We start from the raw sequence: 19261 nt of genomic DNA on the forward strand, positions 1-19261 counted from the left end.
GTTACGGAGAGTGTTCCAGACTTTGTCATCAAGGACGTTGATGCCTGAAGAGGGAAGGAATGTTACGCTCAAGTTGAGGCAACATGACCTTGGAAGGGTCAATCAACATTTTCCTTTAAAGGATCAATGTTTGTATTATATTTGTTTGGGCTTCACATAAATTATCAAAAAGGAATCAAGGTCAAGGTCCTTGGTGAGGGGGACATGGCACAAGACTAGGTGGATCTAAGGCTAAGGGGTCTAGATGCATTAAATGTGCGAAGGGGCAAAAGATTTCAATGATATCCCAAAAGAGGGGTAAATGATGCATTGGGGAGACATCACTGGGGAGATGCACTCAAATGTAGACATGTGGCATACTAGATCCATCTAGGGAATTGTGAGCTTTGGTATTCAGCATGCAGGTACTTCTCACGTGCTAGATTTGGATGAGCTTGGCTGGGTGGTTATTCATTGTGCCATCCCCTGTTATTTTGTATTCGTCAAATTCGTGGTCTTGGCTGAGCTTGTAGTTTTGGTTGTGATAGACAGGGTGGCTTGTAGGGATATGCAGTCCTCCTCTCCAGGACCATACATATATATTCTTTGTTACTAGCTTTCTCATTTTAGTTCTACATGATTGTAATTTTGTTTTATTGTCTCAATAACTTTAGACTAAGCTGGGTAGGTTTACTTACTCTAGTGCAGATTGTTGTTGTTTTTAGTATCCAGCAGAGTTATGTCTAGAACTCTCTGGACCTTGTATCTTGTACTTGCTTTTTTTCCAGTCCCATCCCATAGATCTCCCATGGACTTAGGTACAATCATTTCATTTTGGATCCTTGGTATTAAGGTTATGGGCATTAGCATCCCACAAGAAATAGTACCTCTTGGATGTCACCCCATTGGAAGACCTAGAAGAGACCACTGAAACACAAAAAATGTGTACAGTCTCAGCATAATGAGAGTGCATATACCTTTACCTATCAAAAGAGGACTCATGTGTTTTGGACTTTTACTATTACAAATAAGAAAGAAAAAAGAGGAGGATAGTCTTTATCAAATGCTCAATACTGTCAAAACAAGCAGAGGCTAATAAAACCTAGTTCTTTGGATGCAAAGTACAACGTAGTGGAGGTCCAATAGAGTAGCTTCCTCCTGATGTTGGGCTTCAAATTTTTCTTGCCTCTGTGGTAGGTGCGATAATAAAAATTTGATGAACCTTCAAGTACCTGACTTCCTCTTGGAGAGTGTGTGGTTCTGGTCGCTTGATGCATCAATGCATAGTTTGTCTGATGACAGCATGCCTTGATGTACCAGGTTTGCTGTTGACCTATGTGCAAGATGTAGCTATCTCAACCATCTAAGAATTGGCGCCAGGGGCACTGCATCCTTCATGTTGTTATTTGTGTGTGTCTACAAAGATCTTTTCATAGCAAAGAGATGGAGGAGGCTGAGGAGGAGATTTGTGAGAGGCTCCTAAAAGTGGCCACACCTAGGTGATGAGGAGATTGGAGGCCTACTTGATGGATGTTGAAAGCCCTTCTAGGATAGAAATGCTTAGGGAGAAAAACTTCAATCTTGATTTCTTCTACCATCTCTAGAAATTTCAACCACCCCATTATGACTCCACTTCTCAAGACATTTTCGACTTAGGGTGTGCAGATTTCTACAAAAATGTCTCATCCCCACACTTGTCATTGGCAAATTATTACCGTTACAGACAGCCTATAGTCTTAGGCAAGGTCTTGAGTCTTCACCTGTACCACTCATTTCAAACTTTAGTAGAAATCTATCCTAGACCATAAGATCTTGGACACTATCTTCACTTTTTCGGAGGTGATATACTAAGCGTAATGGCAAACCTCTCTCCATCTTCCTCTTTTCTTTCAAGTAAATCCATGATTGAGTTGATTGTGGCTTCCTCAAGGGTACAATGATCAAGATGGACTTTTAGAGAGATGGACCCAAGACGTTATGTATGGAGCTCACATAAGTGCTCACTGGAAAGCATACAAGAGCAGTGAGCATACAAGAGAGGCATTTCCATTTTTGAGATCTATTTGATTGGGGGTGCTCCCAAGCCCCTCTTCTTTTTGTACCTTAGGCCTTGACATACTTGTTGAGAGAACAAGGCTTTGACTTTAAGCCTTCGATTCTAGATTCATTTGGAGCACGGAGTTCTTGACTTCAAATCACAAATGATATTACCTTATATATGGAGAGAAGGGGTTTTAAGTCTAGGGAGGTTTCTTGGCTCCTTTACAGATATTGATTGGTACCAAGAAATGCAATCCATTGCCTGATAAGGGGTGAGACATGGTTTCTTTCTTCCATTCCTGCCACATGGTCTTTGTTATGGTCCAAGAAGGTCTCATCGACTCTTCTATAGCCAGTCTTTTGGATCGAGTTGTTATAGCTGTGGCCTGTACCAGCTAGGTCTTGGTGGTTTCTATGACCACTAACCCACATTCTACATCGGGATCAGTGTCTTTTTTTCTGGAGACCCCTTGAAAAAGGAGCGGCTCACCCTTGAGAAATCATAGCCTAAAATGTGCGACCGTGCTCTAAACTTGGTGGAAAAAATTATCCATAACGATGTAGAGACAAAAAATTTAAAAGGTAAGTTGACAATTTTTTACAAAAGATGATGCTTTAACATACCAAATACGGTTTTAAAAAATAAATAAAATCAGGATCTAAATCCTACATAACCAAACTCCCAAGGCTTGGAACCTAGAACTATGGACTTCTTCTCTTTTAAGTTCGGAAGCCATTCAAACACTGTGGACTTATTCTCTTTCAACATACAGTTACGAGTTGAGTCACGCAATTTCTTCCAAAATCATAACTCTCTTCTTCCTTGAAAATTAATGCATACATGACAAGAAATATAAAAGGAGTGTTGAGAAAATCATGCTCACAGGAATACGCCTTGGAAAAATGAGGTCCTCGTGTAAAATATTTGCAAAGGTCTTTTGGCGAGTCTTTCCCCTAAATGGTGTGCGTCCATATAGCATCTCATACAAAAATATACCTGCATACGTTTGTACATTAGATTCACCGCTATGCAAAAAGGAAACTGAAAATCTTTAGAGGAAGCTCAACAAAAAAGCTCTATGACTAGAGAAATATTAGTTACACTTATCATACTACAACTTTCATGTATACAAAACCTTTAGTACCTATCTTCTATCAAAAACCATTAGTTAAATGCATGGGTATGTTTAAAGCCTCTACCAAATAAGTGTCAAAGCGTTCTCAATTTGTGGAGTTGTGGCATCACATGAAGCGACATTTTTTTTTTTTCCAGAGAAACATGAAGTGACATTTATGAACTACATGCATGGTCACCCATGCATCTTCCTTAGAATGCACAATTGTGTTGTAATTAGGAAGTGCATCTCTAAGGCTGTGACCCTCGGTAAACATTGGTAATTCGTAGAGAATAATGCAAGTACAATGAGCCTTGATGCACAGTAAACCAGAAACAATTAGGCATCTTGAATGAATCTTAAAGGGAAAATGCCACTCATCGGTGAAACTTAGTGGGGCAGCAAAAGCTCCCATCCCGGGTCGTGCGAAAACTGTTGGAATATGAAGCCAAAGTGAGTCAAAAATGAGTTTACTAGGTATCTAGGGGGTGTTTTAGAGTCTAGTGAGTCCTAGACATGCCACGTGTCATATTGGGAGTTATCCCATATACACTATGGCTTTCTAGAGTCTAGTGTCACACTATATAGTGTTGTACTTGTCTTGAGTCATTAAAAAATCAGTCAACATCAAGCTCTTTGGTATCATGTGAGTACTTGTCCATTGCTTTCATTTCCTTTCCATTTCATTTCCATTATGCCTGTTATCTTTCCTTTCCGTTCCTAGTGTTAGCTTGTTTCTCTCCCTACCACTATGATCTTTCATATGGTATCAGAGCTAGCTTTCCTCAAGGAATGAGGAGGCCTTGAAGCCCATCTCAAACCTATGGAGAGGCTAGCTCCTTCCACTCTAGTTCCACTCTCTCTCCTTGTGAGGTCCTTGAGCTCTTCTCCTCCACCCGAGTCTCACCATTGAAGAACTTGAAGAAAGGACTTCACCAACATAAGCTTCACCGCCATCTTCAACTCCATTTTGACCAGATCTGCACCAAACAGCCAACTGTTTGTTGCTGATTCATTGTTACTTATGGAGCTGATTTTTCAAAGCTGAAGATCGACAAAATGCTGCAGGAAAGCATGGTTGTTATTGCTGCTGAAGGCGCCCTTTTCCTAGACGACCTGCATCTGAAATGAGCCACCATTCTTGGGATTCCAGCACATTTTTGGCCTCCAAATGGGAACAAAAACGAACTGATTCCAGCTCGTTTTTCTTACTGTTCAAGCTGTGGGATTCCAGCACGTTTTTGGCCTCCGAATGGAAACAAAAATGAACTGATTCCAGCTCGTTTTTCTTACTGTTCAAGCTGTCACCAGCTCCAAAATCGCCGCCACATTTGCAGGGGATTCAGCCCGACCTTGAAGCCCAGCATTGCTGCTCCATGACAACCTGAAGAGCGGCCTGTTCCAGCCCATTTCTGAGCCCAAAACTCTAAATTGAGATTTTCAAGAATTTTGCCTCATTTTCGGTGAATTTGTTGGGGCTTTTATGGTCTGAAGCTTCCCTAGTATTGCTAGAACACTATGCTCTAGGAAATTTTGAAAAGCCCCAATTTTCTGCAAACCCTAATTTTGCAGCAACCCTAACCCTAAAATTTAAGGCTTTTCAGTCCTGTGTCTTCCTTTGGCATAATTGAAGCTTCTACTATGTAAACCTTTTGGGGATTTTGCCAAATTCGTGTAATTTCATCACCATTTGGTACATTCATTTGGGAATTTTGCCCCTCTTAGGCCTAATTGCTCAAACTTGAGATTCTTCTCCGACATTTGGTGACTGTCACTCTGTCACTTTGAGAGTCATGGGCTGATTGCCCCATGTAGCTGCTCCCATGGCCGACATCGACATACCTTATGGAGTGGTCCAGATGGCACAACTGATGTTACAGCTAGGGTGGCTTGGGAGACCTTGATTCTTCCTACAAGAGAAGGGGGTTTGAATATCATCGATCCGGATCTACAGTGCAGAGCCTTACTCTGCAAGGTCACTGTGAGAGGACTTATGCCAGGGCAAGAGCCTTCGAAGGATTTTTTTATCAGATGCATACAGTCTCGCACGCCCACTTCAAGAGATGATTGGATACACAGTATTAGATGGGTTTTCACCACAGCCCACCTCAGATCTCCTTCTTCCCCTCTTATGGTTGCTATCCTGAAAGCATGGGCCAGCTTCAGGAGTACTCTTCGCAGGATTCCCCCATCCACCCATGAAGAGATTGAAAGGCAGCCTATCATGTGGAATGACAGTATTTTGGATGAGCATGGCAAACCACTTAGAGCTTCTCTTTACATGCAGTGGCCCAGATGGAAGAGGGGCCCTGCATCTGCTGTGGGAGCATGGAAAGCCTTCAGGAGGCTTCCTGCAGACCGACAGACCCAGGTGGTTCATAATCTCAGAAGGAGTGAAGGGAGACTTCAATAGATTGATACAGCCTTGCCCTTGGATTGGGTCGACACAAATGACATGCCTATTACTTGTTCCACCTGGATGGGGGCATTTCCAGATTGGGCATTCCTTTGCAGGTGATTGCTTTACGTAACACACATGAGGATGCCCTAGTCTTTGATGTTTCTTCGGGGGGTAGGCTGTCTAGGTCCACAGACGATATATTATTGGAGGTATTGTTTCAGCCAGTCAGGATAGTGGGCTTCATGGAGCATGGCTCTCTTTCACAGTCGTACTTGGATCCTGACCCGCTACTCATTGCCCTGGGCTCATGGAGGCTGTGGCTCTATGGAGGTGTCCCAATTAAGTTTTTGCAGTGGGACCCTGGGGAATGGGAGTGGATAGATGAAGGGCACCGAGAGAAGGGCATCCCCTTCTTTCGTTACACGATCAGTAATGCCAGAAAATTCCATCTCAGCTATAGGGGTTGGAGGAAATTCCATCTCAGCTATAGGGGTTGGAGGCCCACCAAAGCTCCTCATTGGGAGAATTTTCAGATTTTTGCAGACTTGGCAGAAAATTTTTTGGCAGAGGCTCTGGAAATCCCGCCGGAATAGAAAAATCACTCTCTTCTTTTGGCTTTCTATTCATGGTGGGATAGCAGTGAACCATTGGAGATCTGAGTTCAAGGCTGACCCTACTTGCCCTCGTTGCCTTTTTGCTTCGGAGACAGTACAGCACTGCCTTTGGGATTGCAGACAAGCGAGAATCATATAAAAGGGGATTGCAAGACTTTTCAGCACTTTTGTTCGCCTCTCCTTCTATATGACCTAGGAATCAGTGGCTTGGCTCACTCTTTCAGGGTCCTAGGTTTTCTTTGAGAGACATGACTCGTCTTGGGCTCTTCACATCCGACGACACCTTGTGGAGTCGTGCTCTTTAGAGGATGTTCCAGCCACTCTCTTCAGGGCTGCTCATTCCTCGGTTTACTCTCCATGGGAGGTTTTAGCTAGCATTGCAGCATGGCACATTTGGAGAGCCACATGCACTGAGGCTATGGAGGTTCTCAGGTTCACCCTTCTCAGACGTTGGCTAGTACTTGGACAGATACGGTACACACTCTGATGGCCATATGAGCGACCATGTAGGGATCCTCTCAAGCAGCCTCCTCCAGGAGAGTTACTTTTCTCAGGGGTTGGAGAGACTCTCCCTTCCTTGCTAAGACTTCTACACGGTTGAGTTGGCATTTTCAGCCTCAGCCTTGGTTTCTTTCTACCTCATTCTTTTGAGGTGTTTTTTATTACATGCTTAGCATGTTGTATTTCCACACAGAGCTTGCTCTAGCGAGTTTCTTTCTTACTTAATAGAAGTCTCTTTTTTGAAAAAAAAAATAATAATAAAGGTTCTCTGCCTTGGATAGTCCTCCTAAAAAGATGTATTAGTTTTCCTATTTATTTGTGTGTGGCTTCCTACCACTTCATGTTATGAAGCCATGGGGGGATGTATTGGAAGCAGTCCTTCCGTTGATGAGTTCTCTTTTGTTGAGCCTCTGAGCCATGCTTGGTAGAGCCTCTGAGCCTGTTATGCCATGCTCTTCGACCTCTGAGCCATGCTCTTAGTCTTTTGCATCCATGCATGTTGGGCCTCTGAGCCATGCTAGATGAGCCTCTGAGTCTGTTGTACCATGCTCACTAGCCTCTGAGCCATGCTCACTTGCCTCTGAGATTGCATAGGCTAATAGTTGGATGTTGTCATGGGTGTGGCTTCTCTCCTCTATTCTCTCACCTTGCCTTCATGGGGGGGTGTTGGAATATGAAGCCAAAGTGAGTCAAAAACGAGTATACTAGGTGTCTAGGGGGTGTTTTAGAGTCTAGTGAGTCCTAGACATGCCATGTGTCATATTGGGAGTTATCCCATATACACTATGGCTTTCTAGAGTCTAGTGTCACACTATATAGTGTTGCACTTGTCTTGAGTCATTAAAAAATCAGTCAACATCAAGCTCTTTGGTATCATGTGAGTACTTATCCATTGCTTTCATTTCCTTTCCATTTCATTTCCATTATGCCTGTTATCTTTCCTTTCCGTTCCTAGTGTTAGCTTGCTTCTCTCCCTACCACTATGATCTTTTAAAAACTTGCATGCATATGAGTCCACATATAGGCAGCATAAAGTTCAAAACGTGCTCAAATACTCATTTTCCTCGGATGCCCAAAGATTAACCCTGATCATGCCCACATCTTCCTAATGCTTAATGCTATTCCAATGCAAAATCACTCATGAAAAACAGTAGTCGATCTTGGAGGAGCTCCGTCTTCTGCTGCCCCCTGCCACCGTCCGTCGCCATCACCCAGCCCTTGGCAGCGCCCTGCCCCTTGGCCGCGACCTGCTCCGTTGGCAGCGCCCAGCTGCCTTGGCCGCTCAGGCTCCCCTTGGCAGCACCCCCTGCTCAGGTCGCCCCCCCTTGCCCTCTCGCATCGCGCCCCCCTTCAGCCCGTCTGGCTGCTGCAGGTGTGCCCTGGTGGTCGAGCCCCCCCTTCAGCCCGCTCGTGTTGCACCCCCCCTTCAGCCCGACTGGCTGCTGCTGGTCGCGCCCTGCTGGTCGAGCTCCCCTTGCCCTTCAGGTCGCCCCCTTCAGGCTGCCATCTAGGCCGCCCTTCAGGCCGCCAGTAGCTGCTGCCTGCCCCTCCCTTGCACTTCAGGCTGGGCTGCTTCAGGGCCCTCTCCGGGACTGTTCTGCTCGTGTTCCGGGGAGCTGAGTTCCTGGGCTGCTTCCAAGCATTGGCGGAGCTTTCTGCTTCTGCATTGAGCGGCCTGTTTTCATTCCACGCAGGCTGAAGTTTGGGGCATTCTTTAACCAGGGGTTTTTTGGGGATTCTAGAGGTTGGTTGCGAGTTCTTGGTGGGTATTTTCAGCAGAGGTAGCTCCTCCCCTCAGGACAGCGCAAGCTGAGACAATGGAGGACACTAATGCCACTCCCATCGCCGAACCTGAGGAGATTGAAGTCACAGTTTCTTTTCCTCCTGACATTGTGCAGATGATTGAGGTAGCAGAGGAGGGTTTTTGTTTGACGCACATCATTGGCTTTCTACCCAGTAGAGGCCAACAGTTACGTGATTGGGTGTACACCAGCATGGCCTCATTGGGTGTCTCAGTTACGGTTTTCCGATTGCTTGGCAGAGGGTACTTTTCTTTTGGCCTTCAGTCTACAGAGCAGGCTCAAAGAGTACTTATGAGCTCACCGATACAATTTCAAAGCAGAGTCATCCATTTGTGGCCTTGGCGGAAGCACTTCAGTACTACTTCCCCGGGACCACGTCAGGTCTCTTTTTGGATGCTTTTCCTTGGACATCCTGATGAGGTCAGCTCTTGTCGCAGAGCTGTGGAGCATATGGCTAACGTGGCAGGTACAGTCATCCCATCAGGTGCTAGACTTTCCTATGCTCAGTCACTTGCTGGTACAGGTGTTGCGAGGTCAGACTCACTTCAGAGTTACCCCTCCTCGACCTTTGCCTTCTTTGATTTCGTACTCCACGGGAGATGGGGTCCAGATGCAGCAGAGGGTTTTGTACGAGGGGCTTCCTGATCAGTGTCTTTCCTGTCGAACGAGATGTCACTTTATTAGGGATTGCCCCACTCGTCAGCCTCGATCAGAGACTCCGGATCCTTCTCATCCTACGAGTGACCCAGAGCCTACAGTTCAGCCTCCAGGGGTCTCTGAGCTTGGTTCGACTCATTCAGCAGAACGAGAGGAGACTCCTCTGGAGGAGCCTCCAGTGGAATCAGAGGACCTGGAGGTGCCTCCAGTGGAACAGCTTTCACAGAGAGCTCGGAGGAGATGGAGACAGAGGGAGAGCCAGCAGTACGAGCAGCCCCAGGTACGAGCTTACAGATGGCAGAGAGTTGAGACATATGTGCAGGAGACCCCAGAAAGGGGAGATGCAGAGGACCATCCGCAGGCAGGTCTTGACACTGTGCAGGAGACGGTAGCTCAGGGAGTCGAGTCACATGTGCAGGAGACCCCAGAAAGGGGAGATGCAGAGGACCATACACAGGTCTTAACACTGTGCAGGATACGGTAGCTCAGGGAGTCGAGACACATGTGTAGGAGACCCCGGAAAGGGGAGATGTGGAGGACCATCCACACGCAGGTCTTCACACTGTGCAGGAGACAGTAGCTCAGGATTTGATGACTCTAGACACTACTACCCCGGAGGTTCAGATATTGGTTACGGAGACAGTTATTCAGCAGGAGACTGCTCAGGCTGCAGTTACTGTGATGGATGCCTCTCCCCAGCAGTCGGTTCCGAGAGTGGTATTTTACGACACAGGTCAGAGTCAAAGCCCGTCCCAGGATCTCATGCGACTGTACGAGGTTCCCTCGAGACCCCTTTCACAGCACCGTCGCACAATACCTTCCTTTGTTGCTATGCGGAGCGTCCTTTTAGACACCCCTCCCAGTACAGCCTTGTCCTCGCAGCTTTTCACTCCTGGTTTATCCAAATCTTTTGCGAGTGCGGTCATAGATTTTGCTCAGTACCCAGACATGCGTGAGGATTGGGAGATCCTAGCAGACAAGATCGAGCGAGAGTATCAGTCACCCACGCGGACAGGCACCTCGTCGCAGATTCTTCCTCTCCCTCTCACCTATTCCAGGAGCAGAGTCAGGACGGCTCAGCCCTTTTCAGCTCTTCTGACTCCTAGACTTGACCCTAGGATGGTTGACAGAGATCTGCCCGTTGAGTTTTGGCCCTTTTTGGCTCGAGGGGTTATCACAGACTCCCTCACTCGATTGGGACTTCTACCGGTGTTTTGCCGACGGTCAGAGGAGGTAGAGGAGTACTTGGGATCTGTTACTCTCTCAAGAGAGGCGCACGTTCTTCGTTTCTCCGCAGGTAGCTTTCGATCTCGGGGGAGCGAAAGCTGGTCAGCTGAGTTACTTGACAGCGAGATTGCTAGACAGCTTATGAGCATGACTCAGTTTTCATCGATTCACCATATTGTCGGCTCGCAGATTCATTCTTGCCCTAGGACTCTTCGACCTGGCTTCGGTGGCAGGGCCTTTCTGTTTCTGTTCTTTGAGATTCAGGGAGACTTTGATTTGCCCAGGAGTGCTGGTTGGTTTGACTTTCAGCTCCTCGGTTCATGCCAGAGTACTATTCCCTTGGATGGAGCCATTTTACATGAGTTGGGACAGATTTGGAGTCGACTTTGGATTGAGCCGTCAGAGAGAGAGTTTTGTGCCGTTGCCACTGGCACACCCTCACTTCCATCCGCCGATGTCTAGGTTGTCCATCATTTCTTGGAATGTGAGAGGATTGAACGGCCGTAGATTTACCTCAGATGCAGATGGTCGTAGATTGGGAGTTCCTAGATTGCAATTGCTTAGGGACTCCCTTCGGTTTATTTCCTCAGGGTCCCCTCCAGACATTGTGCTTATCCAGGAGCATAAGCTCTCCTAGGACACGATTGACAGATGCAGATCCTTACTCAGAGAACAGAGCCGGACATATTGGAGCCCAGTGGATGGCACGAGGGGAGGAGTTTGCATTTCAGTTTCAGCTAGGTGGGCCTCAGAGATCAACCAAGAGGGTACACTAGTGGAGAGCAGAGCATGCTATGTTATTCTTCATATTGAGAGCACAGCAGTTGGTGTTCTCAATGTGTATGCTCCCACGGATCCAGCCCACAGACGTGCTTTTTGGAGACAGCTCAGAGAGTCCCTTCCTCAGGCAGACACCTAGATTGTTGGAGGTGATTTCAACATGGTTGAATTCGCTGAAGACAAGTCGGGTCAGACAGAGGGTGGCCTTTCTGATAGGGAGAGAGTGGAGTGGGATAGTTTTGTTTTGCATGCTGGACTTCATGATGCAGCTCGATTGGACGACTTTCGTCACTTGGATAACAGTCTTCAGTTCTCTTGGTCAAGGGTTTTCCATGGCTCTCTTTCTTTGGCCAGACTTGACAGGTTTTATATTGGCCGATGGGGTCAAGCCAGAGGAGGACAGATTGGGATCCGCCCGGGTTATGTTTTATCTGACCATGCTCTAGTCCTATTACAGATTCTTCCTACCTCTCCATTGGAGAGCACACGCTCTGTGAGAGTTCCGGACTTTGTTTTTCAGGATACAGAGTTCGTGGAACGGTTGAGAGAGACTTGGTTGTCAGTGGACACTCCTGTGGATCAGGGCTGGTTGATGTGGGTAGAGGGGGCTTTGGCTAGAGTCAGCATGGCCTACCAGTTGAGGGCAAAAGAGGAGAAGGAAAAGCTCACAATCAGAGATCGGAATGCAAGAGCGGAGGTATCAAGACTTCAGAGATTGATTCAGAGTTTTCCTCATTCTCTTTTCATCAGAGGGCAGCTTTCGGAGGCTCAGGAGAGACTAGAGGAGATTCAAGGCCGGAGGGCCCAGTTTAGGTTTTACTCCTAGCAGACTTTCTAGATTCAGAAGGGGGATAGATGCTCTAGAGAGTTCTTCAGAGCAGTGGGTCAGAGATACTCTTCGGACAGTCTTCGTATACTTGTGGATGAGGCTATACTTGTGGATGAGGCCGGGTCTCTTCAGACGGACCCTCACCGTCTGGTTGAGATCACTTCTGATTTCTATTCCACTCTTTACACCACAGATCCAGTCACAAAGGAGATGATCAGAGCCAGAGAGGAGATTTGGAGCCATGTCACCCTGATGGTCTCAGACAGGATGAGTCATATTTTGGATAGCCCACTATCACTCCTAGAGATCACGGACGCGTTACATGAGCTGCCCAGAGACAGATGCCCGGGGGAGGACGGTTTGTTGCCACTTCTTTTTAGAGCTCTTTGGGATACGATTGGGCCTCATCTACTCTCTGCCTTTTCAGAGGCTCTCGATACAAGATCTTTGGGCGAGACATTATGCACAGGTATGATTTGTCTCATCCCGAAAGGGGGAGACAAGACAATCCTACGTAATTGGAGACCCATTACACTTTTAGGGATAGCCTACAAGATCCTAGCGAAGACCTTGGCTCTTTGCCTAAAGCCTATGCTGCCAGATATCATCAGAGCTACTCAGACAGGATTTGTCCAAGATTGGAGTATCTTGGATAACATCTTCACTTTTTGGGAGGCCACTCACTGGGCGAAGGAGAGTCAGCAGGAGATTGCAGTTCTTCTTGATTTTGAGAAGGCTTATGATAGGGTGGACTGGGGCTTCTTGGAGGGCACTATGAGGAGGCTAGGCTTCAGTGATAGATGGATTTCTTGGGTATCCTCACTTTACTCCCACTCTTCTGGCAGGACGGTGGTCTGTGGAGGCAGAGGACCGGTTTTTCAGCTATCCAGATCGGTACGACAGGGATGCCCGCTTGCACCTTACCTTTTCCTTGTCGTAGCGGAGGCTTTGGGATACTTTATGCAGGCTACCAGTCATGGCACTTTGGGCCTCCATCTGCCTATTCGGCAGGAGCAGGAGCTTCTCGACACTGCGTTTGCTGACGACACGACACTGACAATCAGAGGAGATGCTTATAGTCTCGCTACTGCTGCGGATTCAATTAACAAGTTCTGCCTAGCCTCAGGGGGACTTGTCAATTGGAACAAATCAAAAGGCATCTGGACAGGAGCTCAACAGGATACCCTAGCATGGGGAGGAGACAGAGGCTTTGTATGGATTCCCAGAGGCACCTCCACGAGATATCTAGGCTTCCAGGTTGGCATTGAGGTGTCCCCGATGCAACAGTTTGCCCCAGTTCTTGAGAGCATCCGGAGAAAGCTAGCCTACTGGAGCACGGCTAGACTTTCTTTGGCCGAAAGAGCACTGGTACTCAACCAGGTTCTACTAGCGACTATGTGGTACGTTGCGTCATGTTGGTGCTTTCATGCTGACTCGATCCGTCAGGTGAGGAGATTGCTCCGAAACTTCCTGTGAAGTGGTGGCGACAGTTCTGAGGACACTAGGGCCAGGGTTTCATGGGATACTATCACTTTACCCTCCTTGCAGGGAGGACTTGGGGTTCTTGATCCTGAGATGCAAAGTAGAGCCCTTTTAGTCAAACTTCTTGTTAGAGGTTTGACTCCAGGAGATCAGCCGTGGAAGCAGTTCCTACTGCATGGGATTCACCAGTGCACCCCCAGAGCAGCAGGCCAGTGGGCAGGTAGAGTCAGTTGGATCTTCCTGACGGACCAGCATTCTCAGCCTTCCTCACCACTTGTGAAAAGGCTTATTCAGATATGGGATCATTTTCGACAACACCTCATCAAGAGCAGTTCCCTCCTCCAGAGAGGAAATTGCCCGACAACCACTCTATCATAACCCCTGGTTCGGTATCAGGGATCTTCCCTTGGTACAGAACTTAGGACTCCCTTGGCTAGATGGCATGCTCAGGGGGTTGTGACAGTCGAAGATTGGTTCAGGGGAGGTGTGGAGATGTCAGAGGAGGAGATCAGAGATAGACACGGGCCACTTGGACAGATTGCTACCACCAGATTACTGATCATGAGAGCTATTCCTCAAGAGTGGAAGGATATGCTTACAGATCGAGCCTATGTTCATCCCATCTCTACTTGGTCAGGTTGTTTTAGTGAGGCTGGGCTATGCATTGGAGTTCGTTTAGGACCGGCACCGTTTACTTATTTTGGGACGGACTCCTCTCACAGATTGTATCCCACTCAGCCCCTAGATCGACAGGAGCTCCTTTGGCAGAGAGTCAGGGTCATTGGTTGCCTGGGTAAGGAATGGGCCACAGATCCTTCGAGGTTGACCATTGCAGAGGATCCTAGATGGAGACTTTGGATTTTTCAGGGTGGACCTCTCGGAGCTCGACTGGGACCCAGGTGAGTGGGTGTGGCCGGCATTCGTCGAGGATTACCAAAAAGCGAGCGACAAAAAGCGAGCAAGCCAAAAAAAGCGAGCGATAAAAAACAATAAAAGATTTATAAATCACCCATTTAAGAAGCAAAAAATAATAACTTATTCAAAAGTGCATATGTTCCCTCAATGCCAGAAGGTTAAACATGCATATAACTTTAAAGCCATTAACACTAATTTCACATCATCCATGAGATAGTTTGTATGTTTAACTATCAAAGACAAACCCTACTGCAATCAAGTTCTCTCTTTCCGCTAGAGTAATTGAGATCATCTTTCCAAGGACTCCTTGCATGGTTTAGTCTAGATTCCATGCAAATGTAAATGCTTTGGTTTTTTAACTCTGTTCACTCTTGGAACAAAACCCATGTTTCTTTATTACTGCAAAAATATCCTTCCCTAATGATTTATTCTTACCTCCTACTAATCTTACCAATGTAGCAAATTGGCCACAAATTCATTTTTTGTTGCATTAAATTTTACTAGATGGTACACAAAGACATGATAATCGTCTAAAGTACGCCTTGCCATTTGATTTGATATGTAACATGACCCCGTTTGGACTTGTAAATCAAAAGATACAGGGATGTGAAAATATCCTCTTTTGGGCCAAAACAGGGAGCGCGTTAACGCGCTCCCTGTAACGCGCTCCCTGTTTTGGCCCAAAAGAGGACATTTTCACATCCCTATATTTTGGAAAGATGTCAACATTTGATTGTTTTGGCCCAAAAGATGAGTTTTTAACATCCCTACATCTTTTGATTATCAAATATAAATGGCATAATGTTACATATCAAATCAAATGACAAGGCATGATTTAGATGAATATCATGCCTTTTTGCACCATCTAAAAAACTTGTGTGCATCAGAATATAAAATTTGTGACACATAACCACCTTTTGAATACTTTGTACTTCAAGAAAATATTTTATTAAAAACTTAGATTCTTTCTTTGCTTGCTTGATTTTCCAACCAGTTCAACTAATTGTCGCTCGCTTTTTTGGGCTCGCTCGCTTTTTCTTGCTCGATCTATTGACTGCCTCGCATTCGTCCACTTTCTTTTTTCCAGTACTCGACAAGGGCAGGTTACAGGCTTCAGCAGAGAGACTCTCATCACCTACCATCTGCCTCACAGCAGCACACACAGGGACTTACTGCAGAGCTCTTGCTGAGCTACTGGACTCACTTTTAGGGCATCTGTTACTAACTTCTCTATTCTCGCTTCTATTTCACTGATCACGGGAGTAGCACCATAAATTAACCACCCAGCCAATTCTATCAAGGCTTCCCAGCTTGGGAGAGAGAGAGCTCTATCCATATCACGTAATTACCCAATTCTTCATTCTCTACAAGCCTTGACAGACCCCAATTCCCTAGATAGATCTAGATGCCACATGTCATCCATATAGGGCCTTTCTAATGCAACATTTCACCCCTCTCTTGGGATGCTTTTAATTCCTTGCCCCTAGGCACATTCTTTGCACTAGGCCCCTGGTCTCAGATCTATCTAGTCCGGTGCTATCAGCCCTCACCTAGGACCTTGACATTAATCCCTCCCGATCATTTACATAAAGCGCAAACACATATATTACAAAGATAGATCCTATAAGGGAAATGTCGACTGATTCTTCCGGGGTCATGCTACCTCGGCTAGAGCGTAACATTCCTTCCCTCTTCAGACATCAGCGTCCTCGATGATAAAGTCTGGGAACACTCTCCGCAACTGATATACGGACTCCCAGGTAGCTTCGGATAGAGGCTGACCATGCCATGCAACCAACACCGTGGGTATCTTCCGATTTCGTATTTGCATTGTTCCTCGGTCCAGGATTCTTGTTGGTTTGCGCCTTGCAATATCCTCTATCTCCTGAAACAAAACCACACCTTCGATTAGTGAGTCACCAGTATGTAAAAATTTCTTTAAACGTGAAACATGAAAAACCGGGTGCACCTTACACCCCTGTGGCAATTCTAATTTATAGGCTACACTGCCTATTCTCTTTAGAATTAACCACGGCCCACAGTATCGAGGTGATAACTTAGCACACTCTCCTGAAGTCAACGACTTCGAGTGCGAAGGAATTCTGAGAAAAACTTTTTCTCCTTCTTCAAATACTCTTATAGACCGATTTTCATCCGCATACACCTTGGCTCTATCCATAGCCTGGCGGATATTAGCTCTCGCAAGTGCTAGCATCTCCCGCATCTGAACTACAAAGTTCGCGGCACTAGGCACTTTCTGAGGTACTCCAACTATAGTCGGATTGGCTGGTCTATAACCATAGTTCAGCTCAAACGGACTGAACCCGGTAGATGAATGTTTTCGATCATTGTAGGCAAACTCCAACAATGGCAACCACTTGTCCCATGTATGTTGCCTCAATGACACATATGCTCTCAGCATATCCTCTAAAGTCTGGTTGACTCTCTCCGTCTGACCATCCGTCTCAGGATGATCCCCACTACTCATTCCCAACTCAGTCCTTAGTGTCTCAAATACCGCTGTCCAAAAATGACCGGTAAACCTGACATCTCTGTCTGACACTATGGATCTAGGCAATCCATGCAGACGAAATATATGTTTAATAAACAAATCCGCTACTTGCGGGGCACTAATAGACTCTCTAGTCGGAATGAAGTGAGCCATCTTGGTTAGACGATCAACCACCACAAGGATAGAATTATACCCTCCTTGTGTTGCAGGTAACCCTACAATAAAATCCATGGAAATGCTCTCCCACTTGCTGAGTGGTATTTCCAAGGGCTGTAAAAGTCCGGGTGGCTTCACCCGCTCGGCCTTACTCACCTGACACGAGAAACACCGTGTCACATATTCATGAATATGTTTTTTCATCTTTGGCCAAAAGAAATCTCGCTTCACGAGATCATATGTCTTCTCGACACCTGGATGTCCCGCACACGGGCTATCATGGCATTGTCGAATGACTCTCTGCCTGAGATCATTCTGACCAGGTACTACAACCTTGCCATTTCTAACTAGCATACCATCCCTTATGGTATATCTTGCATAAGTTTGGCCTTTTCTGGATGCCAGGTCATCCTTTTCACTTTCCCCGGGTTTTAACACATGAGCCTTAGGCCATAAGCTCTGGACAAACTCGTCCACCTTCTGAGTTTCTCTAATCTCGGTCATTAGAGCACTCTCTAATACCGTGAAACTCAGGTTGTGCATAATGCGAGACAACGCATCAGCTACCTTATTGTCTTTTCCTCTTCGGTACCGAATCGTTAAATTAAACTCCTGCATGAGCTCTGCCCACCTAGCTTGGCGGCCCCTCAAGTCAGGCTGTTTACAAAAATGTTTCAGAGTATCATGATCCACATCCACATAAAACTCTGAACCATACAGATAATGCCTCCATGTTTTCAAAGCATGGATGACAGCATACAACTCCAATTCATGAGTTGGCCAATTCCTTTGAGAGGGAGAAAGCTTCTTGCTTTCGAAGGCTACTGGCCTTCCCTCTTGAAGGAGGACTGCTCCTACCGCAATGCCACTTGCATCGGTTTCTAGGAACAACGGTTTCTGGGGATCAACTATTTTTAACACCGGTCCTGAGACCACAGCTTGTTTTATGGTGTTAAAACTTTCTTGTTGATTCTGTCCCCAAATAAAAGGTACTTTATCTGAGGTCAGATCAGTCAACGGCGATACTATTCCGGAATATCCTTTGATATGCCTTCTATAAAACTGGACAAATCCCAAGAATGATCGCAACGCGGTCAGACTCTGAGGGATTGGCCAAGTTAGTATCGCAGCCACTTTCTTCGGATCCATTTCTACCCCCTGTGGAGTGATTATGAACCCTAAGTACTCAAGCCTAACCATACACAGTATAGTTTTCTTTTTATTCACATAAAGACTGGCTTTCCTCAAAGTACTGAACACTATCCTTAAGTGTTCACGATGTTCAGTAAGACTTTTACTGAATATCAAAATGTCGTCAATAAAATGTACTACGAACTTTCCGATATACGGACGTAGTAAATCATTCATAAGCATGACGAAGGTCGCTGGAGCATTGGTAAGTCCGAAGGGCATTACCAAAAACTCATAATGACCAAACCTGCTCCTGAAAGCGGTTTTATGCACATCCTCGGCTCTAATCCGGATCTGATGATAGCCGCACTTAAGATCTATCTTGCTGAAAATCACGGCTCCATGTAATGCATCTAGCAAATCATCAATCCGAGCCATCGGATACCTGTGCTTAACAGTGATATTATTCAATGCTCTGTAATCTATACAGAGTCGAAACGTATCATCCTTTTTCCTCTTTAATATCACTGGCGAAGCAAAAGGTGAGAAACTTGGTTGAATCTGCCCCAACTTGAGGTATTCTTCTAGTTGCCTACGCACCTCAGCTTCTTCAGTAAAACTCATTCTATAGGGAGGTCTATTTACAGGTTCTGCCCCCGGGATCAGTTCAATCTTATGCTGAACTTTCCGCTCTGGAGGTAACCCATAAGGTAGTTCATCCCTAAAACATTCAGAGAACTCTGTTATAAGATTAGCCAGCTTGGCCATCTCACCACTTTGCGTAACATCAGTGCTAGTCGAAGACTCATCCACCGACTCTACCGATGCGGTGCAAAGGTATAAAAACTCTACTTGAGCCTTTCTGATTTCCATCACGGAAACCAACGGTCCCTGAGGTATATCTTTTTCACCTCGCAAGACATAAAGCACATCATTCATCTTGAATTGATATACGTGCTTTTTCCAATCAATGGCTGGATTCTTACTAGAATGCCACGCCATTCCCAGGGCTATATCTGCATGAGCAAGCTTGGTCATTTCAAAATCAAGCTTCTCAGCATAGTCCTGAATCCGAAGCTCCAACTGGGTAACCCTTTGGTCCCATACTTCAGTTGAACTT

General features: G+C 46.0%; 1 protein-coding gene across 1 annotated transcript in view; it reads right to left on the reverse strand.

Moving 5' to 3' along the window:
* Positions 1–19261, reverse strand: part of LOC147888137 (phototropin-2-like) — a 189965-nt gene that overhangs the window by 23286 nt on the left and 147418 nt on the right. Inside the window, exon 10 of the mRNA XM_087393295.1 lies at positions 2904–3016. Within this exon, the coding sequence (XP_087249421.1) occupies positions 2904–3016 (113 nt within the window). The remainder of the gene's footprint in view (positions 1–2903; positions 3017–19261) is intronic.

This window comes from Dipteris shenzhenensis, chromosome 22, assembly GCF_047967505.1.
Source record: "Dipteris shenzhenensis isolate YYH24624 ecotype China chromosome 22, Dip_SZ_1.0, whole genome shotgun sequence".
Classification (NCBI taxonomy): Eukaryota; Viridiplantae; Streptophyta; class Polypodiopsida; order Gleicheniales; family Dipteridaceae; genus Dipteris; species Dipteris shenzhenensis.